This window comes from Phragmites australis, chromosome 5, assembly GCF_958298935.1.
Source record: "Phragmites australis chromosome 5, lpPhrAust1.1, whole genome shotgun sequence".
Taxonomy (NCBI): domain Eukaryota; kingdom Viridiplantae; phylum Streptophyta; class Magnoliopsida; order Poales; family Poaceae; genus Phragmites; species Phragmites australis.
Window position 1 is genome coordinate 22,461,494 of NC_084925.1, and position 27,619 is coordinate 22,489,112.

Below are 27,619 nucleotides of genomic sequence, written 5' to 3' on the forward strand. Positions count from 1 at the left end.
CGTGCAGTATAGGTGAGTCAACCTATTCTTTCGAGATAGGGGACTTACCTTTTTTTTTAATTAAGGGACTTACATGCTGATTGGGTGTGAGGATAGCTTTGATCATGTATTCTAATGTGGCAAATCAAATTATCTATATGCTTGGCCATATCAATAATTCTAGTATTTGCTCATCAGCCTTATTTTTTCTTAAATAAATTTCAATCATTTATAAAATTGTAATAGGTTGTTTAAGGATTTGCATACTTAAGTAACTTAAAACTTGACACATCCAAATACATTGGGTTACTAAATAGCATGTTTTACCCTATCATAAAAAATGTATTCCTATCGATCTAATGAACAAAGGGAAATAAAAAGCAGTAGGAATACAACCCTCCTCAACTACCATGCTTTTCATTTATCTCTATGGGCACGCTCAAAATAATCTCGCATTTCAACCTACATTGCTACAAAATTGTACCTACGATTTTGCATTGCTAAGTTCCAAGTTAAATAACTATGGCATTCTAAATTAAAATCCACAATTTATTGCATGCTCGATCAATATCAACAGCTACACCTTAATGCTCTATTTAGTAACCAAGATGAAATTTTACTGAAAAAAGTGAAACTATGACCCTCAGCTCAACTTAGCGCCGTTTTTCACGCTAACATAATTTCAATTTCAACTTACAATAGTACTAATTAACCCTATAACATTTTATACTGCTACTCGTTGATATAAAAAGAATAAAGGGTGTATCAAACTTGATACTAGCTAGGTAATTCTCTCCTCTTAGGCACAAGCATAGTTACTTGAATGAGCAATGAATTGACTCAATAGATATAGTATCCACATGGTAATTGAACTATTTCGATAAATCTTCTGTTATAATACCCATATTCTTGCAAAGAAAGATGCCACGATCATAGGCTTGTGTGGTATTTATACAAACTAGCGATGCAAAGAATGATCAAATTTTTTCGCTCTACAAATCCAAACCCTAAAACGTTCTAAACCTACTTCAATTTATTAGATCTACACTCATTAAGCCTATTAGCCACTACATAATTAGAGATCTATATTTACAATACACTACTTGACTACTACATGATCTATCATTTGATGATACAAAATTAAAAAAAGAGAGAAAAAATATCTTGAAATAAAGAGAAAGAAATTTACCTTGCATATATCAATCTTTCTCTTTTACCCCTTGCCTCCCCAATCTCCCTCTCTCTATGTTTCTCCTTTCTCAATCTCTCCCCAATTTCTCTAATGCCTTGGCTCAAATGCTTGCTCTCTTCCATGACAGGACTTTATGTCGTCACAACCTACTGCCACTTTAAACAACGATAGCAAACTTGGAAGAGCCAACATCCATTTAGTTGGTGATAAGGAGACGAATTTTCAAGTACTCAAGTAATATAGGAGGTAGTTATTTCCCTCTTAGTTTTGATGAGACGCTAATCTGATTTTAATAGGATATTTAACTTTTTGCTACTTTTACGGTGTGAGTGGCAACAAATTTGCTACTCTGTTCCATATTCGGTGACTTAGGTGGTACCACATATCAATAAGAGACTAAATTATCCAACTTTAATTATCGTCTTTCAATCGACGACACTTCTTACAAGTTGATCATTACTAAGCCGGCACCATAGTCTAAAGGCTCCATTATCATTATGATGATCTTTCAAAAGCACTTCACAATGGTTAGAATCATATTTTAGAGCCTAAATGATTAAAAAAAACATTAAAGCTAGTAAATGTTCTCGTAACTAACTAGATCTGCCTCTTAGGGCGAAATCTCATTGGTACTAGTGAAGTTTATATAGTAGCATGATAACAGCGAATTTACGCTGAATTAGGACTTCGAGTAATTATTATTTTCATAAATCCCAGAGGTATTGTCAACAATTAATTTTTAATTAATAATAATCATTATGTTTTTTAAAAAAATCATGAGTTTGGTGCGTCGTCCTCTTGCCTGATCTCCCTTGCCCCTCCCCACACCCCTCTCCCGAATCCCCTTCCCGTTGTTCACCGCCGCTGCGGCCGCCTCGTCGCCGCTGTTCTCCGAGCCGGCGGATTCCGAGATCCGCTAGAGCCTCTCCCCGCCGGCTGAGCACGCCTCGATCGATCCAGATCCAGGTACCCTTCCTTCCACCGCAGCTGCGCCTCTCTTCCTTCTACCGTCAGCGCGCCCCTAGACGCCACTGAGATCCGATCCGTCGGGACTTGGGGAGTTGGTCCTTTCTTCTGTTGGTTAGGATGCCCTAGCTAGCTTGCTTGGACGAATTGCTCGTTTTGCTCTGCTGGATCATCTCTTTGCAGTCTGTGAGCTCTGAAATCGAAACTATTTTACCTCTCCAATCCAGTCCAGTTTGTTGCGAATTTCATTTGCTGTGTGATGGAGTATGTCCTGCTAGTATTGGTGCTTTCAGTCCGCCACTGAGCTTACCATAATCATCTCCATTCTCCACGGGGGTTGGATGTGAGCTTGTACTGTACTACGGTAATAATAGACTAATTGTAGTATTGAACCGTATGTAGACCCAAAGCGAGGAGAGTTAGAGCACACATCCATCAATTTGCCCCCTTGGTACATTAACATTTACATTGGCTCCCCCCCCCCCCCCCACATTTAATCCTCCTGGTTTGATAAAAACTCCCAGACATAGTACACTAATAATCCCGTTAAAAAATACTACACTAATAATCGTCTGATTACTTCCTTTGTTTAATCTATTGTGGGGGATTTAAATAGGAAGCTGAAGAAGTTGCATTCTGCTGCAGTGTGGCAAGTACACTAAAAGACATAGTACACGAAATATCGTTTTTTTTTTGGGACAAAACCCTAAATCTTGTTGCTGTAAGTTTTGTTTGTTTGTTTTTATCACATTTTGTTTTTGAAGAAATCTTAGAGGCAGCCGATGTGCTGCAACCATATTTAACTTTGCTTTGGGTTTTAGGCCTTTCCTTTCTGAGATTAAAATTTGATATTTTATACTTCATACATTCCTGTCCTGCAAAGCAGAAATGGGGGATGTATGTTTTTCAACGCAGCTCATTGACGGAGATGGGGCCTTCAATGTTTCTGGATTGGATAATTTCATGAAGGAAGTTAAATTGGGTGAATGTGGGCTCTCATATGGTGTTGTGTCAATATTGGGCCCGCAAAGTAGTGGTATGTAGTTTCTCCTTTCTGCGTATTTCTGATACTGTTTACAAACACTTTTTTATCTGATTGCACCATTGGTTCCATATTTTTTTCAGGGAAGAGTACACTTTTGAATAATCTTTTTGGCACCAATTTTAGGGAGATGGATGCTTTTAAAGGAAGGCATGCTCTTATTCTTTTATATTTCCATGCCTTTTCTTAGCAGAAACTTCCCTGGCTTTGGTGAGCCTATTCCTGTCCGTAAATTCGCTAGCGTTTCTTGAAATTTTCAGATCGCAGACTACCAAAGGTATATGGTTGGCGAAGGCCCAAAACATTGAGCCATGCACCCTTATAATGGATTTGGAAGGAACTGATGGAAGAGAGAGAGGAGAGGTAATGAAAATGAAGATACCTTGAATTCAGATTTGGATGTGATTTGAACCAATGTCTAAAACTTGGTAGCCGGACTCGCTTGGTCACGTGTAGCGAGTATGCGAGAATCGCCTTGAATTTGGTTTACGATTCAGATTGATATATGGATTGTTCATATAGCTTAAAAAGCATCTAAAATGGATATTCATATCTTTTGATGTATATAGCCTTAAAAACTAACAATTGTCAACAATGGATGCTGGAATGGTCAAAAGAGATGTCATAATACATTTACTAAGCTCTAATGGGCTGAGCGGCTGAACTGTATTATTGTTTCGATGACACATATAATCTGCCTTGTAAACAGCAATTGGCATGGCTACCTGAATAATTGACAAAATAAGCTGGGTAAACCTGTTAACTACCTGGTTTTTCCAATACTCGTAACGATTTATCTGGGCTACCAGCCCTGTTTTTAGAGCATTGATTTGAACTTGTGTTAGCAGTATTACAGAAAGTACATGCTTAAAGTCACTTTGTTTCGGTTAACTTTTTTATAGAGAGTGTGTGTGCATTCTGTAGTTCTGAGTCTTCCACCGAAAGTGTGTAATACGATGAACTCAAATCAACAAAAAGGACCTGAAGGTAAATATATGCTGGCTTGTTGGAGATGCCCAAGCTAGGCCATGGATGCCCTGGAGGACTCTAGCTTATTGAATAAGCCTAAATGTGGTGCCTGTTGCATACTTGCTTCAGCTTATAAGCTCACAAGCTGAAGCTGAAATTTGCTTATACTGACCTTCTGATTGCTCATGGACGTCAGGGTTAATGATTTTTGTTAGGTTTTGTGTTGTAGAGCTTTTATCACATTGTGCCTGTATAGCTTTTCCTTCATCTATATGATATTTCAGGATGACACGGCCTTTGAGAAGCAAAGTGCATTGTTTGCTTTGGCTGTTTCGGACATTGTGCTGATCAATATGTAAGTTTGTTTTGCCAAGTGATGGATGTGGGACCTATTATTTCCTTGTCCAATTGAGCGATTGTTTTTTTTTTCCTTCCATAGGTGGTGTCATGACATTGGCAGAGAACAGGCTGCAAACAAGCCTCTTTTGAAGACCGTCTTCCAGGTTATTTTATTAATTCTCAAATGTTAATTTACATATTTTATTTATATTTTGACCTTACTGGCATGGGAGGGATTATATATCCTCAAGAATCGTCCATCTGTGTAGGTCATGATGAGGTTGTTCAGTCCTCGAAAAACAAAGTTGTTATTTGTTATTCGTGACAAATCAAAGGTGAGGGCTTGCTATTGCACTTTAGGCTACTTTGAACTATGATACTTTGCAGATCAACTGTTAATGTTCCCTTTTTGGATTCAAACAGACACCCCTGGAAAATCTTGAACCTATTCTAAGGGAAGATATTCAGAAGGTATTTGTTTACTTGATTGTCTATTTTGTGTTTTGCCTGATGTTTCATTGTGTTTTAAGTGCGTTGAGCTGTTTTCATTTTGCTGCAGATATGGGATGCTGTTCCTAAACCCCATGCGCATAAAGAAACTCCACTTAGTGAATTTTTCAATGTAAAATTCATAATTCATAGCTTTATCTTCTTGTTGATGTATTATGATGGATTTACTCACTATCAATTCCACACCCAGGTAGAAGTTGTGGCACTATCCAGTTATGAGGAAAAAGAAGAGTTATTCAAAGAGCAGGTTGGTGTAAATACAATGTTAATTACTAAATTTGTACTTACTGCTGATCTTCCGAGGATCATGTCTAATAGTAAATTAATTTTTCTGAAGGTTTCCCATTTAAGAGATAGGTTTCAGCATTCTATTGCTCCTGGTGGACTTGCTGGGGACCGTCGTGGTGTTGTCCCAGCTTCAGGTTTTTCTTTTAGTTCACAGCAGTTTTGGAAGGTCATTAAGGAGAACAAAGACCTTGATTTACCTGCTCATAAAGTGAGTACCCTCCACTATTTATCGATTTGAGCTATCAGCAACATGTGTATTGATATATCTCCTATGCATCAAAATTCAGGTTATGGTGGCTACGGTGCGTTGCGAGGAAATTGGTAATGAGAAAGTTGCCAATTTTACAGCTGATGAGGTGATTATAATACATATTATGCTTAATATATGTTACGTACAACCATGAATGGAGTGATGCTAAATGCTTTTATATGTAAAGGAATGGCAACAATTTGAGGAGGCCGTTCAGCATGACTATGTACCCGGGTTTGGGAAGAAGCTCAGCAGCCTTCTTGATAGATGTTTATCAGAGTGAGTTCTTTGGTCATTTATGAGTAATCTTTTCTCTTATTCTTTTCATGGTATTCCTCAAGTCTGGCTGGTTACTGCCATTTACCAGTCGAACTGGCTGTTGGTGGGATCCTGAATATGGTCAGTTTGTTCTAGTTGAGTTAGGTCACTTCTAACAAGTCTATCCAAGAGAAGCATGTCTCATAGGTTTTCAATAGAACTCTAGGAGCCACTGAGCCGGGCTCGCAAAACAGCAGAGTCCATGGGCACGTCCTGGTTTGGGACCCTGTCTATTCCTTTTCCTGCTAGAAATAATGAGCTTCTCATGGTAATCAAGTTTGGTTTTGGAAAAGGGAAAAAGAGTCTGTAGAGCATATCTTTTTGTTATAGATGTATTACCTATTTATCATCCAAAGGAGATGCAAATCATGTCTATTTCTGGGCATACATTGCGAGAAGTATCTGGAAAAAATTCCTTGCCTGTGATGATTTCCTTCTTTAATTACAGGTATGACATGGAGGCTATTTATTTTGATGAAGGTGTCAGAGCCTCGAAAAGACAACAACTTGAGTCTAAACTCTTGCAGGTTGACCCTTTTGAGTTTTTATCTTAGACACACTTAATCCATTGTATCAAACAATAGTTGTGCCCACCTCTCACTTCCTATTATTTCCTCCCCTGTATACAAATGTCCTTGCTTCCTAACCTTTATTCCCTCTGCATATAAATGTATGGTGTTTTGGACATGGCACAGTCTCCAAAAAGCAACTTTGGCTACTACTTTCTGTCACAATCTATTGGTAAAAACTATTGAGATATAGTATGATGGAAGTGTTTTTTGATGATGAACATATTAGTGTTGCTTTCATTAGGTGATATAGTTGGTATTACTTGCAGTCAAGGTTTAAAAGGTTCAACTGATTCTTGGCCAAAATGACAGACATTTATATACCGAGGGATTAATCAACAGTTGACATAGGTATTTATGTAGGGCATGAATCAGTCCAATTTGTGCACCACACTAGTAATCTGGAGTTTAATGTGAGAATAAATATTGATTCTCACTTCATGAGTTCTGATTACCATATTTTTCTGTAACTAATTAGTGGAAAAGTGAAAGCTTTTATTTCTTATAGATTTTCTTAGATGATCTCAATCAACTGAATTCTGATTGCTGATTTAGTCTCATGTGCTTATTGTTTTGTTGTTCTACACATTATTTTGATTGACTTCATTCTCACACCAATGCATTCTCATATCCTGTAGCTTGTTAATCCTGCCTACCAATCGGTCCTGGCTCATTTACGGACTAGAACTTTTGAAGCATTTAAGGAGTCCTTTGACAGGGCCCTAACAAAGGAGGGATTTGCTATTGCTGCTCGTGATTGTACTCAGACTTTCTTAGAGAAGTTTGATAAAGGATCTGAAGGTATGTTTTCAGGAATGCTAGCTATTACTTTCTCATCTTTTTTTTTTCGAAATATACTTATGTTGATCACCGCTCAGCTAACTCTGGGATCTGGTGGGTATGTCAATGTAGGCTTGGAGTGGAAACCGGTTAGGTTTAAATGTATAATCCTTTGGGTCACTTTTTAGGCTAGAAGCGCACAAGCTAATTCCCTGCATTGATATGTATTCCAATGCAGACATCCATGGAGACTAACCATTCAGCAGTAGTTAATAGTTACTGCATATTTTTCCTGTTCTCCATTTTAGTATGATTTTTTTGGCAAATGGCCAGGTACATTTCTGGTTCTGCTGGTGAATGTACTAGCCAGCTGAGGCATGAAAGAAACCGTAAATAGACTTACAATGAAACAATGCAGGTCTGTTGGTGTTTCAGCTTTTCAAATTATATGAGACACTATTGATTGCCTGAGGTACTACTTAAAATTAATGACATACCAATTGTAATATTTATTAGCTACTGCAGGACATAAACTTTTGAGTAAACTCTTATTGTAAATAATGTTATTTCTCAGTTTTGCACCCGCTCCTTCTCTACCTAAACACATGTCTTTTTACGTATGTGCATATTCTTTGACAGACGCTGCTATTCAACTAGCGAAATGGGACCCCTCAAAAGTTAAGGATAAGCTTAAGCGTGACATTGAGGCACATGTGGCTTCAGTTTGTGCTGCAAAGTTATCAGAACTTTGTGCCAAATATGAGGTTGCTTCCTTTTTTGAATTCATTTGTTTATGTCATGGCACAAAACATGGAACCCTTGTTTAATCTTAGACATGTTGTTTCAGGCACAACTTACCAAAGCTCTGGCAGAACCTGTCGAAGCTCTGCTAGATTCAGCAAGTGAAGATACCTGGCCAGCTATTAGAAAGCTTCTTCAACGTGAGACAAAAGCTGCAGTTTTAGGTCTTGAATCTGCTCTTTCAGCTTTTGAACTCGATGAAGCAACTGAGAAACAACTGATTGCGAAACTGGAGAACCATGGGAGGAGTGTTGTTGAATCAAAGTCACAAGAAGAGGCAGGAAGGGTCTTGATTCGCATGAAGGACAGGTGAGCTCTGCTTCATATCTACAACTGAAAGATATCTTCTGTGAAAAGACTAAATGGGAAAAAATATGCAGGTTCTCGACATTATTCAGTCGTGATGCTGACTCAATGCCAAGGGTGTGGACAGGAAAGGAGGACATAAAAGCAATTACTAAAACTGCCCGTTCAGCTGTATGTCAAATGTTACTACTATAGTTGCAGCATAGACTAATTGTTTCAGTAACTGAAAATTATTCTCCCATTTTTCTACAGTCCATGAAGTTGCTTTCTCAACTGGCTGCAATTCGGTTGGAGGAGGACAGTGACAGCATAGAAAACACTCTCTCCCTTGCTCTTGTTGACACTGTGAGACCTGGGACTACAGATAGAAGCATCCAATCTTTTGATTCCCTCGCCTCCAGCTCATGGGAAAGGGTAAGGAATATGTCACATTTATGCTCTTCTGCTGAACTCAGTTCTTCTTAGCATCTTCTTTAAAGCACAAAGCATATGTTTTGGGTGTTGCTAATGAGATGCCCTTCATGAGCAGGTTCCTGAGGAGAAAACTTTAATTACTCCTGTCCAGTGCAAATCTTTGTGGAGGCAATTTAAAGCTGAAACAGAATATACAGTCACTCAGGCCATAGCTGCTCAGGTATCTCACAAGATCCATTTCTACAGTTGCTCGTCATGTGCTAAAACAATGTGTGGTGGCTGTCATCTAAAAGTCCTTTACGTTGTTTACCATCCTTGGAAAAAATTCGAAAGTTTGATTGATCAGCTTATGTATAATTGTATAGAAAAAACATTTAGATGTTAAACATTTACCTTTACCTTCATCAGGAAGCAAATAAGAGGAACAACAACTGGCTGCCACCTCCATGGGCACTTGCTGCTATGGCTATCCTTGGATTCAACGAGTTTATGACATTGCTGAGGTATTCAATTATGTTTGCAGAATCATACATGAACGTTGGTTAAGTTATCTACAGTTTTGACCTGACTTACTTTTGACTTGAATGACAGGAATCCATTGTACCTGGCTGTCATATTTGTTGTTTTCCTTGTTGGGAAGGCCTTTTGGGTACAATTAGACATTGCCAACGAATTTCAAAATGGATTTGTGAGTGTTCAATTCATAGTTCTGTTGTGCTATTTTGAAGCATCCTAAAGGTCATGTATACTGATATCGTTATGCTTACAATTTTATACAGCTTCCAGCCATCGTCTCACTGTCCACCAAATTTGTTCCCACAATAATGAACATTTTGAAGAGATTAGCAGACGAGGGGCAAAGACCTGCAGCCCCGGAGAGGCAAAGAGAGATGGAACTCCAACCAACGAATGGTTCTTCATACAACAATGTGACATCGGCAGGGTCATCCAGCGTAACCGCCACAGAGAATGGACCCGAACATTCAAGCCCAGTGGCAAAATCAAAATGATTTTGAGGATCTTTAGCTTTCAGCTGAAAACCAAATCCTAGCAGTTGAGGCTGCAAATGGCTCTGGACCTAGGTAGGAGGAAACTGAAGCGCCTTGCAGTTTTTGTAAGGTTGCCCTTCCCAAACTGATGTATGGAGATCACGTGGCGCTGCCCATCGCGATTATTTAAAGAATTTTGGGGCTGGGGGGTGTTTGTAAGAACATTGTATATCAACTTTTATTCCATTTTTCTGTAACATCATATATGATGGTTGTATAGAAAATCTTTGATTCAGGCCAGGGGTAACACAGCAGAGTATTGCACACTACCCGGTTGCATAGTTGCGAGAAGCATGTAAATGTCTTGAATCTACCATCAGACCGGTTTGGTGCGTTAATAGTTTGTTGAATAACACAAAAACAAATCACAACTTTGCGAGCTGTTTGCAATTGACAACATTTATTGTGACAAGCATGCTGGAGTTGAACCGCTGTGTGAATCTCTTGGCAGTGAAAATTTAACAGAAATTCTTGTACATGACACAATGCAAGTTCATCATGGCCCTACGTGTCCCCTTGTCGAGGTTGGGGTCAAGGAACACCTCGACGATCCGCCTCACGTCCCAAAGGAGGTTCACGAACACAGTGTCTCTGTAAATAACGTGAACACCCTTTTTTTTTTCTTCCGAGACGGTTGTGAAATCAAGGGTGTGGTCACACAATCTAGCAACTGACTAATTGACTAGAAAAGAAGAGTGCATGTGCATCTATTTTTCAGATGTCTGAAAATAGGGATTCCTTCAGTGACAAACTGCAACCATCTGATAACGATCCAACGTCTAGAACTTCGTCTTCTATCTCTGGTCATCTTCTTCCTTTGTGTGTTGAGCCTCGCCTCACCGCACTCTTCCACCTTGCCCACCTTCGACCATCTCCAATGGCTCTCCTTCTGCCAAGATCTGCGCTCAATGTCCATTGCCATGCTAACCCGGTTCTGCCGAGTCGTAGCCTTCTCCGCCGTCGGCACTGCCTTCCGACTGTCCTTCGCTACCCATAGCTAGTGGCGTCCTTATTGTCTCACCGCCCTACCCACAATCTGACTCCTCTAACTGACCAGTCTGCCATCCCGGAGTTTTTTCTAATCCTGAAATCCTCCCAAACCCGAACCCCAAAAATCCCTCTCCCTAACTCTGGTTGGAGGTACGCGTCGCCTGATCGCATCTCCTAAATTTCAAATATCTAATTTTTTTAAAAAAAGTCAAAAGAAAAAAAGAGTACAATTTAGTGGGACAAAAGCTCAACCGGAGGAAAACGGTTCCTAGTTCATTGACATGATTAATTACGTTGGCATCCCTAATGGATCCATCATCAAGCAGTAAGGATGGCAGCTAGATCTATGAGCTCGCATCAACAGTTCTGGGTACGGTTTTAGTGCTAAGTCTTGTTGACAGGTCTGATAGTCGATCGCAGGTTTGTACTTTGGCCCATGGGTGCCCGGGTCACCCGAATAACATGCGACGCATCTCAGCCCAGCCCAACTATCAGGCACTCCGCACTCGGCCCAAACCTACGCCACGCACACCTTCTGAGATCTGAGTCTTCCTCCTCGCCGCCTCCGCCTCCCCCGACGCCACGCATCCTCCTGGCCCAGCTCCAACGCCATGCACGCGGAGAGGCGTCGCCATGGTCCTCCTGGGCGCATCCTCCTCTTGTTACCACCGTGCTGCGCCCTTCCCAGAGGCCACCACCTCGGCGCGCCTCCATAAGGGAAGCCTGCGCCTGGCAGCAGCCGGCCGCCGCGGCTCCGTCCCTACCGCCGCTCCGGGGAACGCGGCTCCGCTGGCCCGCCCCGCGGTGGTCGTCGATAGGAGGATGTAGGCGCGCGCGGATCCCTCCTTGCTTCTTGCAGTTGAGTCGTTAGTCGTATGGTGTGGTTCAGTACTACTGGTTCTTTCATTCAAAGTCTCAAAGACCGACTGGATTGGATTCGTTCGGTGCCTTGCTGATTGCTCCATACAATGATGCAACTCCTCAGCCTTCCATGCGTGTGAGAGAGCTTCTTTGGCTTGGTGGTCCTGCTCTTTCCTTGTTGCATTTATACTCTCTCCTTTCTCCCGATGCTAGCTTCTCCCTCGTGCATGTGTGTGACAGAGCTGTAAAGAGAGGGGAGATGGAAGCTTTACATCTCACACACCTCATGAACTAGAATTTGTGTTTCTCAAAAAAAAAAAAAAGAATTTGTGTTTGTTTTCGTAGTACTGTGCATTTTGAGCTGCTAGCTATTGCTACTGTTGCTAACTTATTATTCTGTTGTAAGACCCGACGGTCCGGTCGTGTTCGTGTGCGGAGCATATTTTAACTCGAATAGTAATTTAGGTGTGGGTTGGGTTTTAAATTTCAGGTTTTGTAGTGGATGGGTTTTGACTGAACTTACATCGACCTTATCCGTTGCCATCGGTAGCGCGCTGCCGAGGACGTCGCCACTGCTGACCGGGCTCGGACCGCTGTCCACGAGCGAGAGCGTGAGCAGGATAGTGAGAGTCGCAGCAAGGAAGCAGAGGATGCCGGAGAAGAAAATGATGATGAAGAAGAAGACGGGGGCAGCAGCAGCGATGGAGATGAAGACGAAAACTGGTACCGCGATAGCATCGACCAGTTCCAAGTGGCGTGCCGCATCGTGGACCTCAAGTTCGACACCAAGGAGTTCATCAACACGTACTTCGACCCCACCCTGGACCCCGACCTGCAGCACAAGGCGATGCGACGGATGCGCGAGGTGGAACGGAAGGCGCGGCAGAGCGTGAAGACGACTTCGATGAGTAGACGGAGATGTTCCTCCGGGCGTGCGGGTTCGATGACCGCATGGCGGAGGTCAAGAAGATCATTGACACATACTTCGACAGGGATCTGGACGACGAGGCGTGCGGGGCGACCATCGCACAGCTCTGGACGAAGCTCGAGCAGGGGCTAGACGCAAGGTCGACCGCCGTGGCGACAGGAAAATTCAGGCTATAGTTAGCTTGCAAGAATGCGCTGCCGAGTGCCTTTTACGAATTAGAACTTGTATTATATACTCGGTGTTTCAGACTCGATCGCATTTTCGGTTGTTGATTTTCCCGATCTTCGGGTATTTGCACCTAATTGTTTCCTCAAAGTTCCGTATACACAGCATATATCTGGCTTAGACTTTCATCCTTCCGTACAAGAAGTTCAGAATATCCACGCATCAATTTGGATGGATTCGGCATGGAGTTTCTTAAAAAATGCAAAAAATAGATAACATACGTCGGTGTATTTGTTAAAATAGACAATAAACTGACGTATTTATAAATTTAACATATATATTCAACACTCAAAATCCAAAATCCAATTTCGAGATTAAAACACCGAAAAAAGACTAGCCGGCCGTATTCGACACCTGCCGAATATAGGCAACAGTGTCGAATACGGCCGGGTTGCTTTCGGCGCTATGTGCACATGATGTTGTCTGTGCTTTCAGCGTCCCACAAATCGGTCACTTTTTGTCTCTCCATTCTGAACTATAAAATGAGGGTAGCTGTAGCGCGAGAGGAGAGTAGAAGCGCAAAGGAGGAGAGGAGAGGAGAAGTAGCAGCGCAGCACGTGGAGAGGAGAGGGGAATCAACCCAAGGCAAGGAGGAGTAGCAGCGCGAGATACAATAAGTACTTAAATTATGTTTTAAATTAGTACTTGCAGCAATAGTAGTAATTAGAGTGTTTAACCTAGTAATTACATTTGCTCAATTATTTGCTTAGTTTGATTATATAAATTTGATTATTTGCTTAGGTAGTGTAATAGTAATTAGCGTGAATTTGTATATAGTAATTAGCATGTTGTTGTGTAATAGTAATTATTTGCTTAGGTTAGTAGATTGTATAATAGTAATTAGTGCGAAATTGATTAGTCAAAAAAACTAGAGGCATCTCAGCTCAACTCACTCAGCACAAATAAATCTATGAATAGGTTAATAGTGCAGTATCAATTTATAAGGAGATTGAATATTTGCTCAATGTAACTTTCATGTTAATTTAAATAATATTTTAATTCAATATTGAATATTAATTATTTTATTTTTATTTAATAATGATAATTTAATTAGCATTGTTAATTACTTACGTATTTAGCATATGTATCGTGCAAACATATAAGTAGTAACTTTATTAGATGTATCTTTATTTACCACATACGATATGACTTTTCATATTTATTATGGAGAACATCCTGCAGTTTTGCATGAGAGGCTCGTAACAATTCAGAACCACCAGCACATAGAGAGTTCGGTTGAGGTACCTAATGATCTAGATGACCTGAAATCACATGCTATGAGTTTTTTGCGTGTAAACTAGCAATCTCATACTATTGTCTTGGAAGGTGTGCGGCTACGGGTTGTTCCAAACAGCTAAGTCGTTGTCCATACGTTGTTCGATATGAGAAGAAACAATGCATGAGCTTTGTACTCACGTAAGGCATTGGAGGAGAAGTTTGATATGGGGGTGTACATAAACATAGTGCCATGACTGATGCATGGTGATGCAGTGAGTACCGTGGAAGGATCAGGCCAGCAGGTGATGCATGAAGAGGATGGAGGACATATTAGGGAGGAGAGTTTCGGTATAGATGGATCTAGAGTGGACCATTCTGATGTAGATGCAGAATGCATGGATGATGAAGTCGGTGGTAGCGGGGATGAAGAAAATGCTGACAATGATGACCTGGTGCCGGTGATCCAGTACTTTCGTGGTGCTGGTTTGCTGGATTGTGCTGTCGTTGAGTATAACACCTTATCTAACTGGGAATATCAGAATAGGGATATCCCGATCGGGCAACAATTTCGTAACAGGGAGAATGTCGTCCACTTTATTAGCAACTATGCTGTAATGATAAGAAGGGACTATAAGTGCGCCCAGTCTAACCCTACGAAGTATGAGGTTAGGTGTTTCAAACACCCTATTTGTCCTTACTTCGTACGAGCATATAAGCCTAAATATGAGAACTATTTTGTGATCAATAGACACATCCCACATACATGCAGCAAAGAGGCTATTAGGAATGTGAGCCACGCCGTTGATGCGAGATTTATAGCCCAACTCCTCATCACCCTTGTTGGCATGAACATTTGTTTATCGCCGAAATCCATTATGGAGGAGGTGCAGACTAAGACCGTTATACTGATCAATTACCACATTGCGCGGCGAGCGAAGTAGAAGGTGTGGAAGATACTATTTGGAAGCTTTGAGGAGTCTTACAACTATGCTTCAAGACTACTACAAAAGATTGCCATGACAAATCTAGGTACTCAATGGGCGATGGTAGATGAGCCGATCAAGCTAGAGGATGGGTCATACAACACCATTGACTGATACCTCATTAGATTATTCTGGTCCTTTGGACAATGCATCAAAGCTTTCAGACATTGCAGGCTGGTTTTATGCGTGGATGCCACATTTCTGAGCGGTAAGTACCATGATACCCTTATGACAGCGATGGCGGCGGATGCAAATAATAAGATCATTCCTCTTACCTTTGCAATGATTGAGAGTGAGAACAACGATAGCTGGCTATAGTTCCTCACTTTGTTGAGGACATGTGTAGTGGGCAACAGGGAATGAGTTTGTATCATCTCTGACCGCAACAAGGGCCTTCTGTATGCATTGGACGTGCTGCATGATAGCACAAACTATACCATTGCATGGTCTGATGTGGAGAGAATGTGGTGCATGTGCCACTTAGGAGCGAACCTGTACACAAGGTACCGTAACAAGTCTCTTGTAAAGAGATTCAAATGTTTGTGTCTGCAGAACCAACATGCGAAGTTCAACGAGATATAGAGAGAGTTAAGTGAGACCACTAGCAAGATGATGGCAAATCAACAAGAACAGGAGGACCATCTGCGAACGCAAATGGTTGGGGGACAAACTATCGTTAGCTATTTACGTGCTACGTTTAGCTAGTGGATAGCGGGGAAGCCGGCGGAGCGTTGGGCCCTAATCCATGAAACTCACGGTGCCAGTTAGCACTTAGAATTTAAATTACATATTGAACCCTGTCTTATGCAAATATGCCTTCTAAAATTTTTGTATCCCATGTTAGGTACACCATCATGACAACAAACATAGCAGAGGCGTTCAACAATATCCTAAAGGGAGTACGAGACCTTCCGTTGTGTGCCATCATTGAGCTCACATTCTATAGAACAACATACTATTTTTGAGACCGTGGTAATGTTGCTATGAATTGCAGCATGCGGTTCGCACCTAAGGTGGAGGCAATCTTATCCAAAAGGAGGAACATGGCACAATTTCATCGGATGAGGATCTACGACATGGCCAACAATGAATTTGAGGTCATGTGCCACCGTAGGTATGCTTCAAGGTATAGCATAGGGAACACCATGCAGCAATGTCAACTTGGGCCTCACGAGGCGAAGTGCACATGCAATAAGCCAAAACTGCACCATATCCCATGCTTACATGTCTTAGCCGTTTGCAGGGACATGGGAGGTAACGATGGATCCAGTACATAGCACCGTACTTCATGATAGATGCATTGAGGAGCACATGATTTCCAAAGATGCGGTCCTTCAACATCGGAAGCCGCTACAAAGCGATCGAGGGGCCTACGTGGGTACCTTATCCCCGAGCACGACGCACGGATCCTGGAAGGCCTAGATCCACGAGGCTGCAAGGTGACATGGATGAAGCAGATGCTATTGACGACCTACGCAGGTGTAAACTTTGCAAACAACCTGACCATGACAGGAGGACACGCCCGACCCGACAATAAACTGTCATGCACTATCAAATTGTAGTGTTTTAGAGTTGTTGCATTTTATTGAACCATGAAACTTGATTTTCACCTATTTATTAAACCATGAAGCTTTTAACATATTCTAATTTGTTATTCACATACTTATTGAACCATGAAGAGTGTAGTATATTGTTTTTTGCTATTCACCTATTTATTGAACCATGAAGCTTGTAATATATTCATATTTGTTGTTCACCTACTTATTAAACCATGTAGCTTGAAATCATTGTCATGACTCATGCTGGTCTTCCCGAGCTTCTTCAATAGTAGTATGACGAGAACCATAGAGGGTGGATGATTTTCATAGGGCAATAGGTACCACAAATATACGTGTTTTTTAATTGCTAACATAATTTGCTACTAACACAGTACATGTATTGGATACCTTTTACAATTGCTTCTGTTGCGAGCCCGGAGTGTCCACACAATTAAAGAGTTGGACCCTCAATTCCACGAGCCACTTGCACGGGTAGGCTTACTACCTTTAGCTCTCATGATGGCCAGAGCTCCCATGTGCATGCAAGTGACTGTTAACTGATCGACCAGTAGCTGTTGACAGATACTTATAGCACAGGAAGAAAACTCCAGTGGGTAGCACTATTCAATCTCCAGACCTTTCAGTGAGACTATTTTTTCTGAGCTTGTCCAATTCAAATTTTTTTGAGCTCTAACTTCTCAATATCTCAACCAAGGGCTTCAGTGAGCTACCTAGTGCTAGAATTTCACAAGTTTGCATCAAACCAAATCTAGACTCACTAGATCAAGCTACTACTCTTTGCCCCTCTTTATAGCATGGTCAAAAGACTAATAAAAGAGACCTAAACTGCTATACGTGTCCTTCATCTCCTTATGACACTTAAAACTAAAATATCCTTAATCTTGATGCATATGTCCTTTGATCGACCATTTAATCACCTTAGGAACCAAGAAACCTACTCATCATTGTGAACTAAAATTTTGATACCCTTCAAAACACATATGTTAGTCACAATAATACGGTAGTCATTAATCACTGAAAACACTTACCACTTACCTAGCGGCCTAGATGCTATAATTTTCTCTTTTTTGGTGATTGATGACAACTCATATGAGAATGATAAGATTTGAATTGAAGTACACCTTATCATACTAGGCAATTGACATCATATAACAATACAGCAAGAGAAAGCCTAGCACTCGAACAACATATCATGCTAGAAGAAATAGAATTAAGAATGCATGAAATTAAACACAATGCGATGACAAGCGAAATACATCAAAGGAGAGAACCAAATAGCTTGTTATTACATCAAAATCCATAAGATCCAACAAACTGAACCTAGATACCCAAACACCTAAACTCCCCCTAACACAAAAGCTCTCGAGTCACTCAAACAAACTATCTCTCTATCTCTCTCCCTCAACTCCCTCTAACACTAGACTGTCTCCCCCTTTGGCATCTAAGCACCAAAAAGAGAACACCACTAAACATCTAGAGCTGGAGGAAACAAAGGAGGTGACGCTGCCGAAGAAGGTTGCACCATGAACTGAGAACCGGAGTCCTCAGAGTCAGATGCAGAAGAGATGTGCTCGGTGGTTGCAGTGACGACGAGAACTGAAAGAGGATCTGCTGAAGGATCGACAGAAGAGGTCGTGCTAGGATCCTTAGAAGAAGCTGCAACAGGACGAGGGTCAAAGCTAGAAGAAACAACACCATGAGCTATCATCTCTCGAGCAATTTGGCTCTGCACTAACTGGAGCGTAGGATCTGGCATGTCAAGCACAAGCTCTGTGACTATAGGAAATACCATTGAAGAACGCTACTCAGGAATTGTTGGCTATGGAGGCACCTCGGAGCTGAGAGGTCCAATGGTCATAGGTGAAGAAACCTCAGTAGATACTAACCTCTGAAGTAGGGCTGGAGAAGGGGCGGAAAGAGCGAGTGGCAACTGCAGACCTAACTACTGGAACAAGAAAGAGAACATCTGAGAGTTATTCTCCCTGTCTGACTGAAGCATTGAGAACATGGCCTACTGTTGCTACTGAAGAGAATGCATAAACGCCATCTGCTTCTCCTGCTGGTGCAACATGTCTGCTTAAAGCTTTGCCTATAACTCAGCCTGTGTTGCCAATTGCTGCTGCATATGCTGCTGAATTGTCTATTGTTGTTGCATCTGCTGAAGATGGAGTAAAAACTCATAAGGCTATGCAGGAGGTGGTAAAGGAGGTGTCAACTCAGGTGTTGAAGGAGTAGGCACTGAAGACTATGGAGCAGCCTAAGAAGAACAACCTGCCTTAGCGTCGTGTGGCCTAGTAACTGGCGGGAAGTACTTGATGTCGTCAAAATCCGAGTAACTATTATTGTCAAGATCAAAGAAGGCCATAGGGATCTCTGCCTCGGCCTCTGCTAGGGCTTGGTCCTCAGCTGTTGCTCTCTCCTGCTCACCAGCAGAAATCTGCTCCTGAGCATGAACCATAGCCCGCTAACCTCGACGCCTGTCAGTAGGAGCAACACGAGAGTACACCTTGAAGCTAGAAGGTGACTGCTCGTATGATTGAAGAAACTCGGCATACCTGATTGCATGAGCCATCATATGTGATATGAAATGAGCGTATGATTGTTTTCATGCCATGGTCATCCCGTCTGCAATCACGTCCTCAATCTCACAGAGAATGAAATCTACAATATCGATGTAACACCCTAAATTTTCAATTTTTTCAATAGTTTAAAATTTTTCTAGAATTAAATAGGAGTTGTATGTTTTGTTCAATTTAGATGGAAAATTAATTTCTAAATTTAAATTGCCATAGGTAATATTCATGTTTGATGCATTCATGTTGTTTGCAATAAGTTTTTATGAGTGGAAAATGTTTGCAAAAGTTCGTTAGAAGGCACTCGTTTAAACCTCTTCTTGAAAAATGGTTCAAAAAAATAAAAAGAAAAGCAACTTCCTAAATTCCTAATGCATTCCGGGCCTTTGTCCTCTCTCAAGTCCAGCCCAAACATCTCCTTTCCCCCTCTCCTTCTCTCCTTTTGGCCTGGCCCGGACCGCCTCTCCCTCCATCTCCCTGTTGGGCCGAAGCCCGATTGTTTCCACACTCCCGACTGGGCCTGGCCCGTTTGCCAAGCCAACCTCTTTCTCTCGCACCTGAGCTGCTCCATCCCACCTCTCTCTCTCTCTCTGCCAGCGGGCCCAGCTAGAGTCGCCCGAGCTGACTCATTTTCTTCCTCCTCTGCCCGGCTCGTTCTCCTCCGTCGACCGCCGGAAATCCCACGCCTCCCTGCGCCATCTCTCCCTCCCGAAATGGCAGGATCCAATGCATTAACGCACAATCAAGCGCCCCCACCCGTTTCCCCCTCCTTTACCTCTCTCTATCGCTCAATCAAAGCGGGAAACCGCTGGCCTTAATGGCCATGGCCGCTGCTCGTTTCAACCTGAGCCCCGGCCGCTCCAGTTCACCTACGCCTATTTAAGCCGCCTTGCACCTTCTCGACAAAGTTCCACACCTCCACCATCCTCTCATGCCCACTCTCTTGCTTGAATTTGTCGTTGGAGCCCTCATCTTCTTCAACTCCGGTGAGGTTGCACCATCGCCACCCTTCTTTGCATATGCACCATCTCCGGCCAAACTAAGCTCCTCTTCGGCATCGTAGGGCCGTCTAGAGTCAAACCCGGGGCGCGTAGTCGTCATTTGACTGCTGGAGCCCATACCTGACGCCACACCGGCTACCGCCGCCGTCCACTACGTCACCCAAACACCTCGACCCCTCTCCAGCACCGTTCTCGCTTGGTGTGAGTTTGTCGTCGCCCCTTCTCCATGTTCCGCCACTCGTTGGAGCTCCCCGATCACCGGAGCTCTGATTTTGGCTGCTCTTCAGCCACCCTGCCGCCGTGCTAAAGCCACTGGAAGAAGAAGATGTCATTCCAAGGACAGGGAAGCAATGCACGTCTCCTTGTGTCAACTCAAGCTCCTCAGTAAGGGCCTATACTCCATCCCAACAATCAGTACATGCCTCAAGCACCTGTTCAACACTCCGATTATCAGACACCCTGTTCTACTCTGTTTGCCGCTCCTCAAGCCAAGAAAAGCGTAGCTACTTCCGCCTCCGGCAAAGGATGTTACCATTGCAGAGAAGAAGGACACATTCTGAGATATTGTCCTAAGATGTACCCTAATCGGACCCCGATCAACCATCAGCCCCATATGGAGATCTTAATTCAGCATTTAGAACGTCGTGACTTCCAAGCTACAACTCAAGATAGTCATGATTGACAGGGTCCCGTCAAGCCCAAAGAAGCTTTGGGTGCAGAAGAAAGCAGAGCAACAAGAAGAGGAAAAGAGCCTTGGAAGACTAACAGGCAAACAACAATTCTTGGCTACATTCCACGCCAGAACAAGCACTTGGTTTTGTTACTCAGGAAGTCCCCCAGGTCGAGAGCAAACCCCAGAGTACCCCTACAAGGAATGTGTGTTTTTGTTGTGGAGAAGAAAGACATTATGCTAACCGATCTCCCCTGAGGATTCTTGTGCCTGACGCGAAGAAAGTGTGCTTATACTGTGGAAATGAAGGACACTTTGTCAATGAGTTCTCTAAAAGGTATTGTTCTCCTCCCAATGAGAAAGCATGTTTTCATTGTGGAAGACCCCTACATCGAATCTACAGGTGTCCAACAATGTATCCTACTGTGGATCAACTTGACCTCAATACTCGGAGGAAGTTCTCAACCTAGCCACAGGAAATCTCAAACTTTGACCAATTCAACCAAATTGTGATGAGTATCAGCTCAACAAAAACAAGACTAAAGAAGCTTAGCATGCATAAGAACATCCCTTGTGATGTATTCATTGATCAACTCTGTAATAAAGTTTCTAGAATAGATTATGTTTTCCTTCATAGAATCAAGTTCTATTCTAAGTTTCACCTTATCAATGTCAACGATAAAGTTTTCAAAAAGAAACAAGAGTATGATGTGTATGTTTTAGTTCAAACCTTTTTGTTTTTAGGGGGTGGGGGGGTAGACTTTCTAGCCAATCTATTGGTTCTGGAATCTAAAAACCCATATGTTGTTCTTGGAAGCGGCTAGTCAGCAATAGTAATGGAGTAATACGATGTGCCAAGACAATACTCAGAGGCTACACTTCGATCCCAGAAGTGACTATCCAGAATAAGTACCCCCTTCCCAGGATCGATGACTTATTTGATCAGCTTAGAGATGCAGGTGTGTTCTCCAAGATCGATCTTTGCTCAGGATATCATCAGTTGAAGATTCGAGCATCAGATATCCATAAGACAGCTTTCATCACCCGTTATGGACTATATGTGTAAACGGTCATGTCTTTTGGATTGACCAACACCCATGCCTACTTCATGTATTTGATGAATAAGATCTTCATGTAGTCTTTGGACAAGTTCGCTGTGGTATTTATCGATGACATTATGGTTTTCTCCAAAAACAAGGAAGAGCACAAGGAACACCTAAGGATGGTATTGCAGAAACTTAGGGAGGACCAGCTGTATGCTAAGTGGAGCAAGTGTGAGTTCTGGTAGAAGGAAGTTCCCTTCCTATGTCTCAGTATATCAGCAGGACGTGTATCTAGGGACCTATCCAAAGTAAGAGATGTTCTGAACTGGAAACCACCATAGAATGTTTCAAAGATCCGTAGTTTCTTGGATCTAGCAAGTTACTATCGTCGGTTCATAGAAGGTTTCTCCAAAATAGTAAAACCAATGACAGAACTGCTAGAAAAAGGAAGCTATCTGCAGTAGTTCATGTGCTCAAGATCTGGAGACACTACCTGGTAGGTCAAAGGTGTGAGATCTATTCAGACCATGAGAACTTGAAGTATATTTTTACTCAACCAGATCTTAATCTCAGACAAAAACAACGTAGATGGTTAGAACTTATCAAGGATTATAATTTGGGAATCAACTATCACTCAGGAAAAACAAATGTAGTAGCTGACGCTTTAAGTGGGAAATCGCAGGTCAATGCTATGACTCTCCAAGAGATGAGTCCCGGGCTATGCAAGGCATTTGAGAAGTTGAATATGGGAATAGTGTGTAACACCAAGATATATTTAATGGAAATAGACTCAACGCTTAAACAAGATATAAGGAAGGGTAAGCTTGAGGATGAAAAGATCTTGGAAATCAAGCAGCTTATCAAAGATGGCAAAGCCCCAGATTTCACTGAAGATGAATAAGGTACAGTGTGGTACAAGCACAGAATATGTGTTTCGGACGTGAAGGCTATTCGGGGTACAATTCTAAAGGAAGCTCATGATTCAGCATATTCCATTAACTAGGGAGTACCAAGATGTACCAAGATCTTAAAGATTAGTATTGGTGGTACAGAATGAACCGTGCAGTAGTAGAATTCGTGGCTTTGTGTGATATCTGTCAGCAAGTCAAAGCCGAGCATCAGAGACCAGCAGGCCTGCTACAGCCATTGAAATTACCTGAATGGAAGTGAGAAGAAATTAGCATGAATTTTATAGTGGGTCTACCTCGAACACGGTTAGGATATGATTCCATATGGGTTATAGTCGATCGGTTGACAAAAGTAGTTCACTTCATTCCAGTCAAAGAATCCTATCAAAGTTTGAAACTAGCTGAGTTGTATATGTCCAGGATTGTGTGCCTGCATGGAGTACCCAAGATAATTGTATCCGACCGTGGTAGCCAATTTACTTCACAGTTCTAGCAATGCTTGCATGAGTCTATGGATATAAGGTTGAATTTTAGCTCAGCATATCATCCGCAAACTGATGGAGAGACGAAAAGGGTAAATCAATTTCTTGAAGACATATTGAGAGCATATGCTTTAAAGAATGGTAACAATTGGGACAAGAATTTACCGTATGCGGAGTTCTCAAACAATAACAGTTATCAAGCTAGCCTCAAGATGTCTCCTTTTGAAGCCTTATACGTAACAAAGTTTAGAACTCTGTTGTTCTAGAATCAAACCGGAGAAAGCCAAGTTTTTGTCCCAGAAGTTCTGAGAGAAGAAGAAAGACAAGTACAATAGATTAGGGATAATCTGAAAACTGCTCAGTCAAGACAAAAGAGCTATGCAGATAATCGACGCTGAGAATTGACCTTTGCAGTAGGAGACTTCGTGTATCTCAAGGGGTCATCTATAAGAGGTTTACGCAGGTTCAAGGTCAAGGGCAAGCTTGCACCTCGGTTAATTGGTCCATACAAGATACTGGAATTATGGGTTAAAGTAGCTTACCAGTTTGAGTTACCACCTCAACTCTCAGGAGCGCATGATGTCTTCCATGTGTCACAGTTGAAAAAAAGTGTCTAAGAATTCCCGAAGAGCAGCTATTGGTATAGGAATTGGAGGTGCTAGAAGATCTCTCTTACCCATAGTATCTGATCAAGATTCTTGAGATGTCAGCAAGGGTTACTAGAAATAGGCAAGTCCGTATGTGCGAAGTGCAGTGGAAGCATCATTAAGAAGAGGAAGCAACTTGGGAAAGAGAAGATGATTTGAAGGCAGAGTTTCCTCATCTCTTCTTCAATCCTTCCGAATCTCGAGGGCGAGATTCAGCCTAATGGGGGTAGGTTTGTAACACTTTAAATTTTCAATTTTCGCAATAGTTTAAAATTTTGCTAGAATTAAATAGGAGTTGTAGGTTTTGTTCAATTTAGATGGAAATTTCTTTCTAAATTTAAATTGCCATAGGTAATATTAATGTTTGATGCATTCATGTTGTCGTAGTTGCAATAGGTTTTTCTGAGTGGAAAATATTTACAAAAGTTTGTTAGAAGGTACTCGTTTAAATCTCTTTTGAAAATGGTTCAAAAAATAAAAAGAAGAGCAAGTTCCTAAATTCCTAAAGCATTTCGAGCCTTTGTCCTCTCGCAAGTCCGTCCCAAACATCTCCTTTCCCCCTCCCTTCTCTCCTTTTGGCCTGGCCTGGACCGCCTCTCCCTCCATCTCCCCGTTGGGCTGAAGCTCGCTCATTTCCGTGCTCCCACCTGGGCCTGGCCCGTTTGCCGAGCCAGCCTCTTCCGCTCGCCCCTGAGCCACTCCCTCCCACCTCTCTCTCTGCTAGCGGACTCGGTTAGAGCTGCCTGAGCCACTCCGCATGAGCCGGCTCATCTTCTTCCTCCTCTGCCTGACTCATTCCGCTCCGTCGACCACTGGAAATCCCGTGCCTCCCCGCGCCATCTCTCCCTTCTGAAATGGTAGGATTCAATGCATTAATGCACAATCAAGTGCCCCCACCCATTTCCCCCTCCTTTACCCCTCTCTATCGCTCAATCAAAGTGGGAAACCGCCAGCCTTAATGGCCATGGCCGCTGCCCATTTCAACTCGAGCCCCAACTGCTCCGCTTCACCTCGCTCCTATTTAAGCTACCTTGCACCTTCTCACTCCCTCTCTCTCTCTCACGAATTTGCCGTCGGCGCCCTCATCTTCTTCAACTCTGGCGAGGTTGCGTCGCCGCCGCCCTTCTTTGCGTATGCGTTGTCTCCGTCCGAACTAACCCCATCTTCAGCACCGCAGGGCCCTCTGGAGTCAAACACGGGGCGCATCATTGTCGTTCGGCCGCCGGAGTCTGTCCCTGACGCCGCACCGGTTACCACTGCCATCCACTCCATCGCCTGGCCTCCTCGACCCCTCTCCATCACCATTTTCGCTTGGGGTGAGTTCGTCGTCGCCCCCTCTCCGCCACTCGTCGGAGCTCCCGATCGCTGGTGCTCTGATTCCGACTGCTCTTCGGCCACCCTGCCACCGTGCTCAAGCCGCTGGCTCCCTCGATCCACGGTGGACCGGTGGACCGAAGCCCCCCCTTTGGTTCACAAGCCGTGGACCCAGTCCACCACCCTTTTTCCTATTCAAAAATAATTTATATTTTTCTTTTTGACGTCATCTTGCGCAATAAAAAGAATTTCCAGTATAAAACTTATTCGGTTTATTATATGAAAATCAAGTAAAATTTGCAGATTAGCCCCTAAAACTTCAAAAGCTTATAACTTTTTGCTCGTAGCTCCGTTTTAGGGGATTTTCGCGCTCAAACATTCGTAGTGATGTGTAGAATCTTTTTATAGGGGTTTTTTTTTTACCTAGATTTAGTACTATTTAATGTATTGTTCTTAGAGGTTTCCCTTGTGTGCTTTTTCTGGTTTGTCGATTAGGAGGTGTTCAGTTCGGGAATTTGCAAGAATAAGTGTTTGAAGACTTCAAGCAACCCTCAGCTGAAGACAAGTGTCCTTGAATATCTTGGTCCTATTTTAGACTTTACATGTTAGTTGTTTATCCTTCTTGCATGCTTGTCTAAATTGGAAACCTATGATAGGGTTTACTAGCATTTGTATGATTGTCCTTGTCGTCGTTGATGAGGAAGTGGTTATAAAGGGTAGATATGCTTGTTGCTGTCATGGTTGGGTTATGAGTTAAACTTGACTAATGATTATATAACATGAATCAGGAGTGGTAATCTTTGGTAGCAACATGGTATAGGGATCCTAACAGGATTGTTGGTTTGAGGTGATGCTACACAGCAGGTTTGCGGTTGTTCCTGTGTGGGATCCTAAGGACCGGATCTTGAACTTGTAACCAAGCTAAACCGCAACCATCCACGGGGCCTATATGGGTATGGTCTAGCCAATTAATTAGCCACTCCTCCGGTTTTGTGAGCACTATTAGACGGTTAAGTGGCATAAGAGGGGGCTTCTGCAGCGATATAATTGTCTGTTAGCAGTGAAATCTCAGTGGGTGCTTGCGGGTCGTCGGGAGCTTTGTAAAAGCCTTGTAGTGACCTCCTGGCGCACACCTCAGAAGTGTATAAGTGCTTGACTGACATGGCGACATGGAGACTATCACTGGTAATGCGGGTAATGAAATCACGACCCGTGGGGAAAGATGGGCAAACTCTGCAGTGTATAAATCTGATTGATCAGCTATGCTCACGGTTAAGAGCGGCTTGGACTTCTTCTTGATCAGTTGGGATCAAGGTTCTAGAATGGATGGTCGGGTAGCTAGGTAATAGGATTACCTAGTGAGATTGATAGCCGGATATGGGATATCTGGTGAGTCTTGGTAGTCGGATGAAATCCGAAGAGTTGTTCCTCTTATTTAAGTTGTGTCTTCACACTTAGTAATTAGGATGCCTATGGTAAGGTCATAGGTTAATGCTGCTTAGTGCAGTAAACTAGTGTGTAACCTTTTCTTGACTAAAGCCCCATATCATGCTTTCCCTACACTTGCGGAGTACATTATGTACTCACACCCGTTGCTTCCCCTCTTTTGCATTCTTCTGCTGTTTAGAAGCCATTAATGAAGCTACCTCCTTGGATGAAGATGACTTCAACCCAAAGCTTCTTTAGGCTGGTGTGCCCCCGGTTGACGCCTGTGGAAGATGGAAGACCCTCTAGCGCTGAAGCTTTTTTTCCCCTGTGTTTTCTTTTAGACCCTTGGGTCCTTTTGTATTAAGCTATAACGTTATGTATTTTTGACACTGTGATGATACACTGATGATGTAAAGCATGTATGGAACTTGATCCTGGCATATATGTGTTGTACCTGGTTTTGATCCTTTAAAACTGGTTGTTACAATCAAATAGAGTGTGAGTGAGAATGGAAAGGATAAGCCACTACTGGATACTAGTGATAGCCTCAGCATAGCCGATCCTCAGCAACAAACTCCATCTCAAGGCCATAAGAATAGCCTTCGCCTCAAGAGTGAGCATGTCTGGCAGTCTCAGAGAGCCTTGAGCGAAGCGCTGTCTGAACAGAATCCTAACCTCAGCATCAGTAGGAAACACTCCTCTAGTGAGAGCATGACAAGGGGGTTGGCGTTCAGATGAATGATCTCGTGAAGAAACCTGGAACTTGCTGAAGCCCCCAAAGCCTGAAGAATGGAGTTCATGTAGAGTCTGAAATGCTCTCCCTCGAACATGAACTGAATAAAGTTCCTTTCTTGTGCAATCCATACTGTGACACAGAAGATTTTGACCCAATCCTCAACATATCTGTCTACATATGAGAGCAGAGTTGATAGTCCGGGGGTTGCATCAAAGTGAGAATGCACATCCACTCCACCTGAAGCCAACTGCAAGTCATGGCAACTAAGAGTCTTATGCTTG

General features: G+C 42.6%; 1 protein-coding gene across 1 annotated transcript; it reads left to right on the forward strand.

The window, feature by feature from the left end:
- The first annotated feature begins 1,957 nt into the window (after positions 1-1,957).
- LOC133918934 (protein ROOT HAIR DEFECTIVE 3-like) lies at positions 1,958-10,184 on the forward strand. Its single transcript, XM_062363072.1, has 23 exons — positions 1,958-2,137; positions 3,024-3,173; positions 3,263-3,329; positions 3,440-3,542; positions 4,433-4,503; positions 4,588-4,651; positions 4,757-4,822; positions 4,911-4,958; positions 5,047-5,109; positions 5,188-5,244; positions 5,335-5,493; positions 5,573-5,641; positions 5,723-5,814; positions 6,302-6,380; positions 7,061-7,223; positions 7,842-7,966; positions 8,050-8,312; positions 8,384-8,480; positions 8,562-8,723; positions 8,839-8,943; positions 9,132-9,226; positions 9,315-9,411; positions 9,503-10,184. The coding sequence occupies exons 2-23, from the start codon at positions 3,026-3,028 to the stop codon at positions 9,731-9,733; spliced, it is 2,424 nt and encodes an 807-aa protein (XP_062219056.1). The 5' UTR covers positions 1,958-2,137; positions 3,024-3,025; the 3' UTR covers positions 9,734-10,184.
- The last annotated feature ends 17,435 nt before the right edge of the window (positions 10,185-27,619 follow it).

What these genes read in the sequence shown, in the direction of transcription:
- LOC133918934 (XM_062363072.1), top strand. Translation starts at nt 3,026, where the DNA reads ATGGGGGATGTATGTTTTTCAACGCAGCTCATTGACGGAGATGGGGCC. An exon ending in AACTTTGTGCCAAATATGAG is followed by an intron (nt 7,967 to 8,049) that starts GTTGCTTCCTTT and finishes ATGTTGTTTCAG; the next exon opens with GCACAACTTACCAAAGCTCT. An exon ending in ACGAATTTCAAAATGGATTT is followed by an intron (nt 9,412 to 9,502) that starts GTGAGTGTTCAA and finishes AATTTTATACAG; the next exon opens with CTTCCAGCCATCGTCTCACT.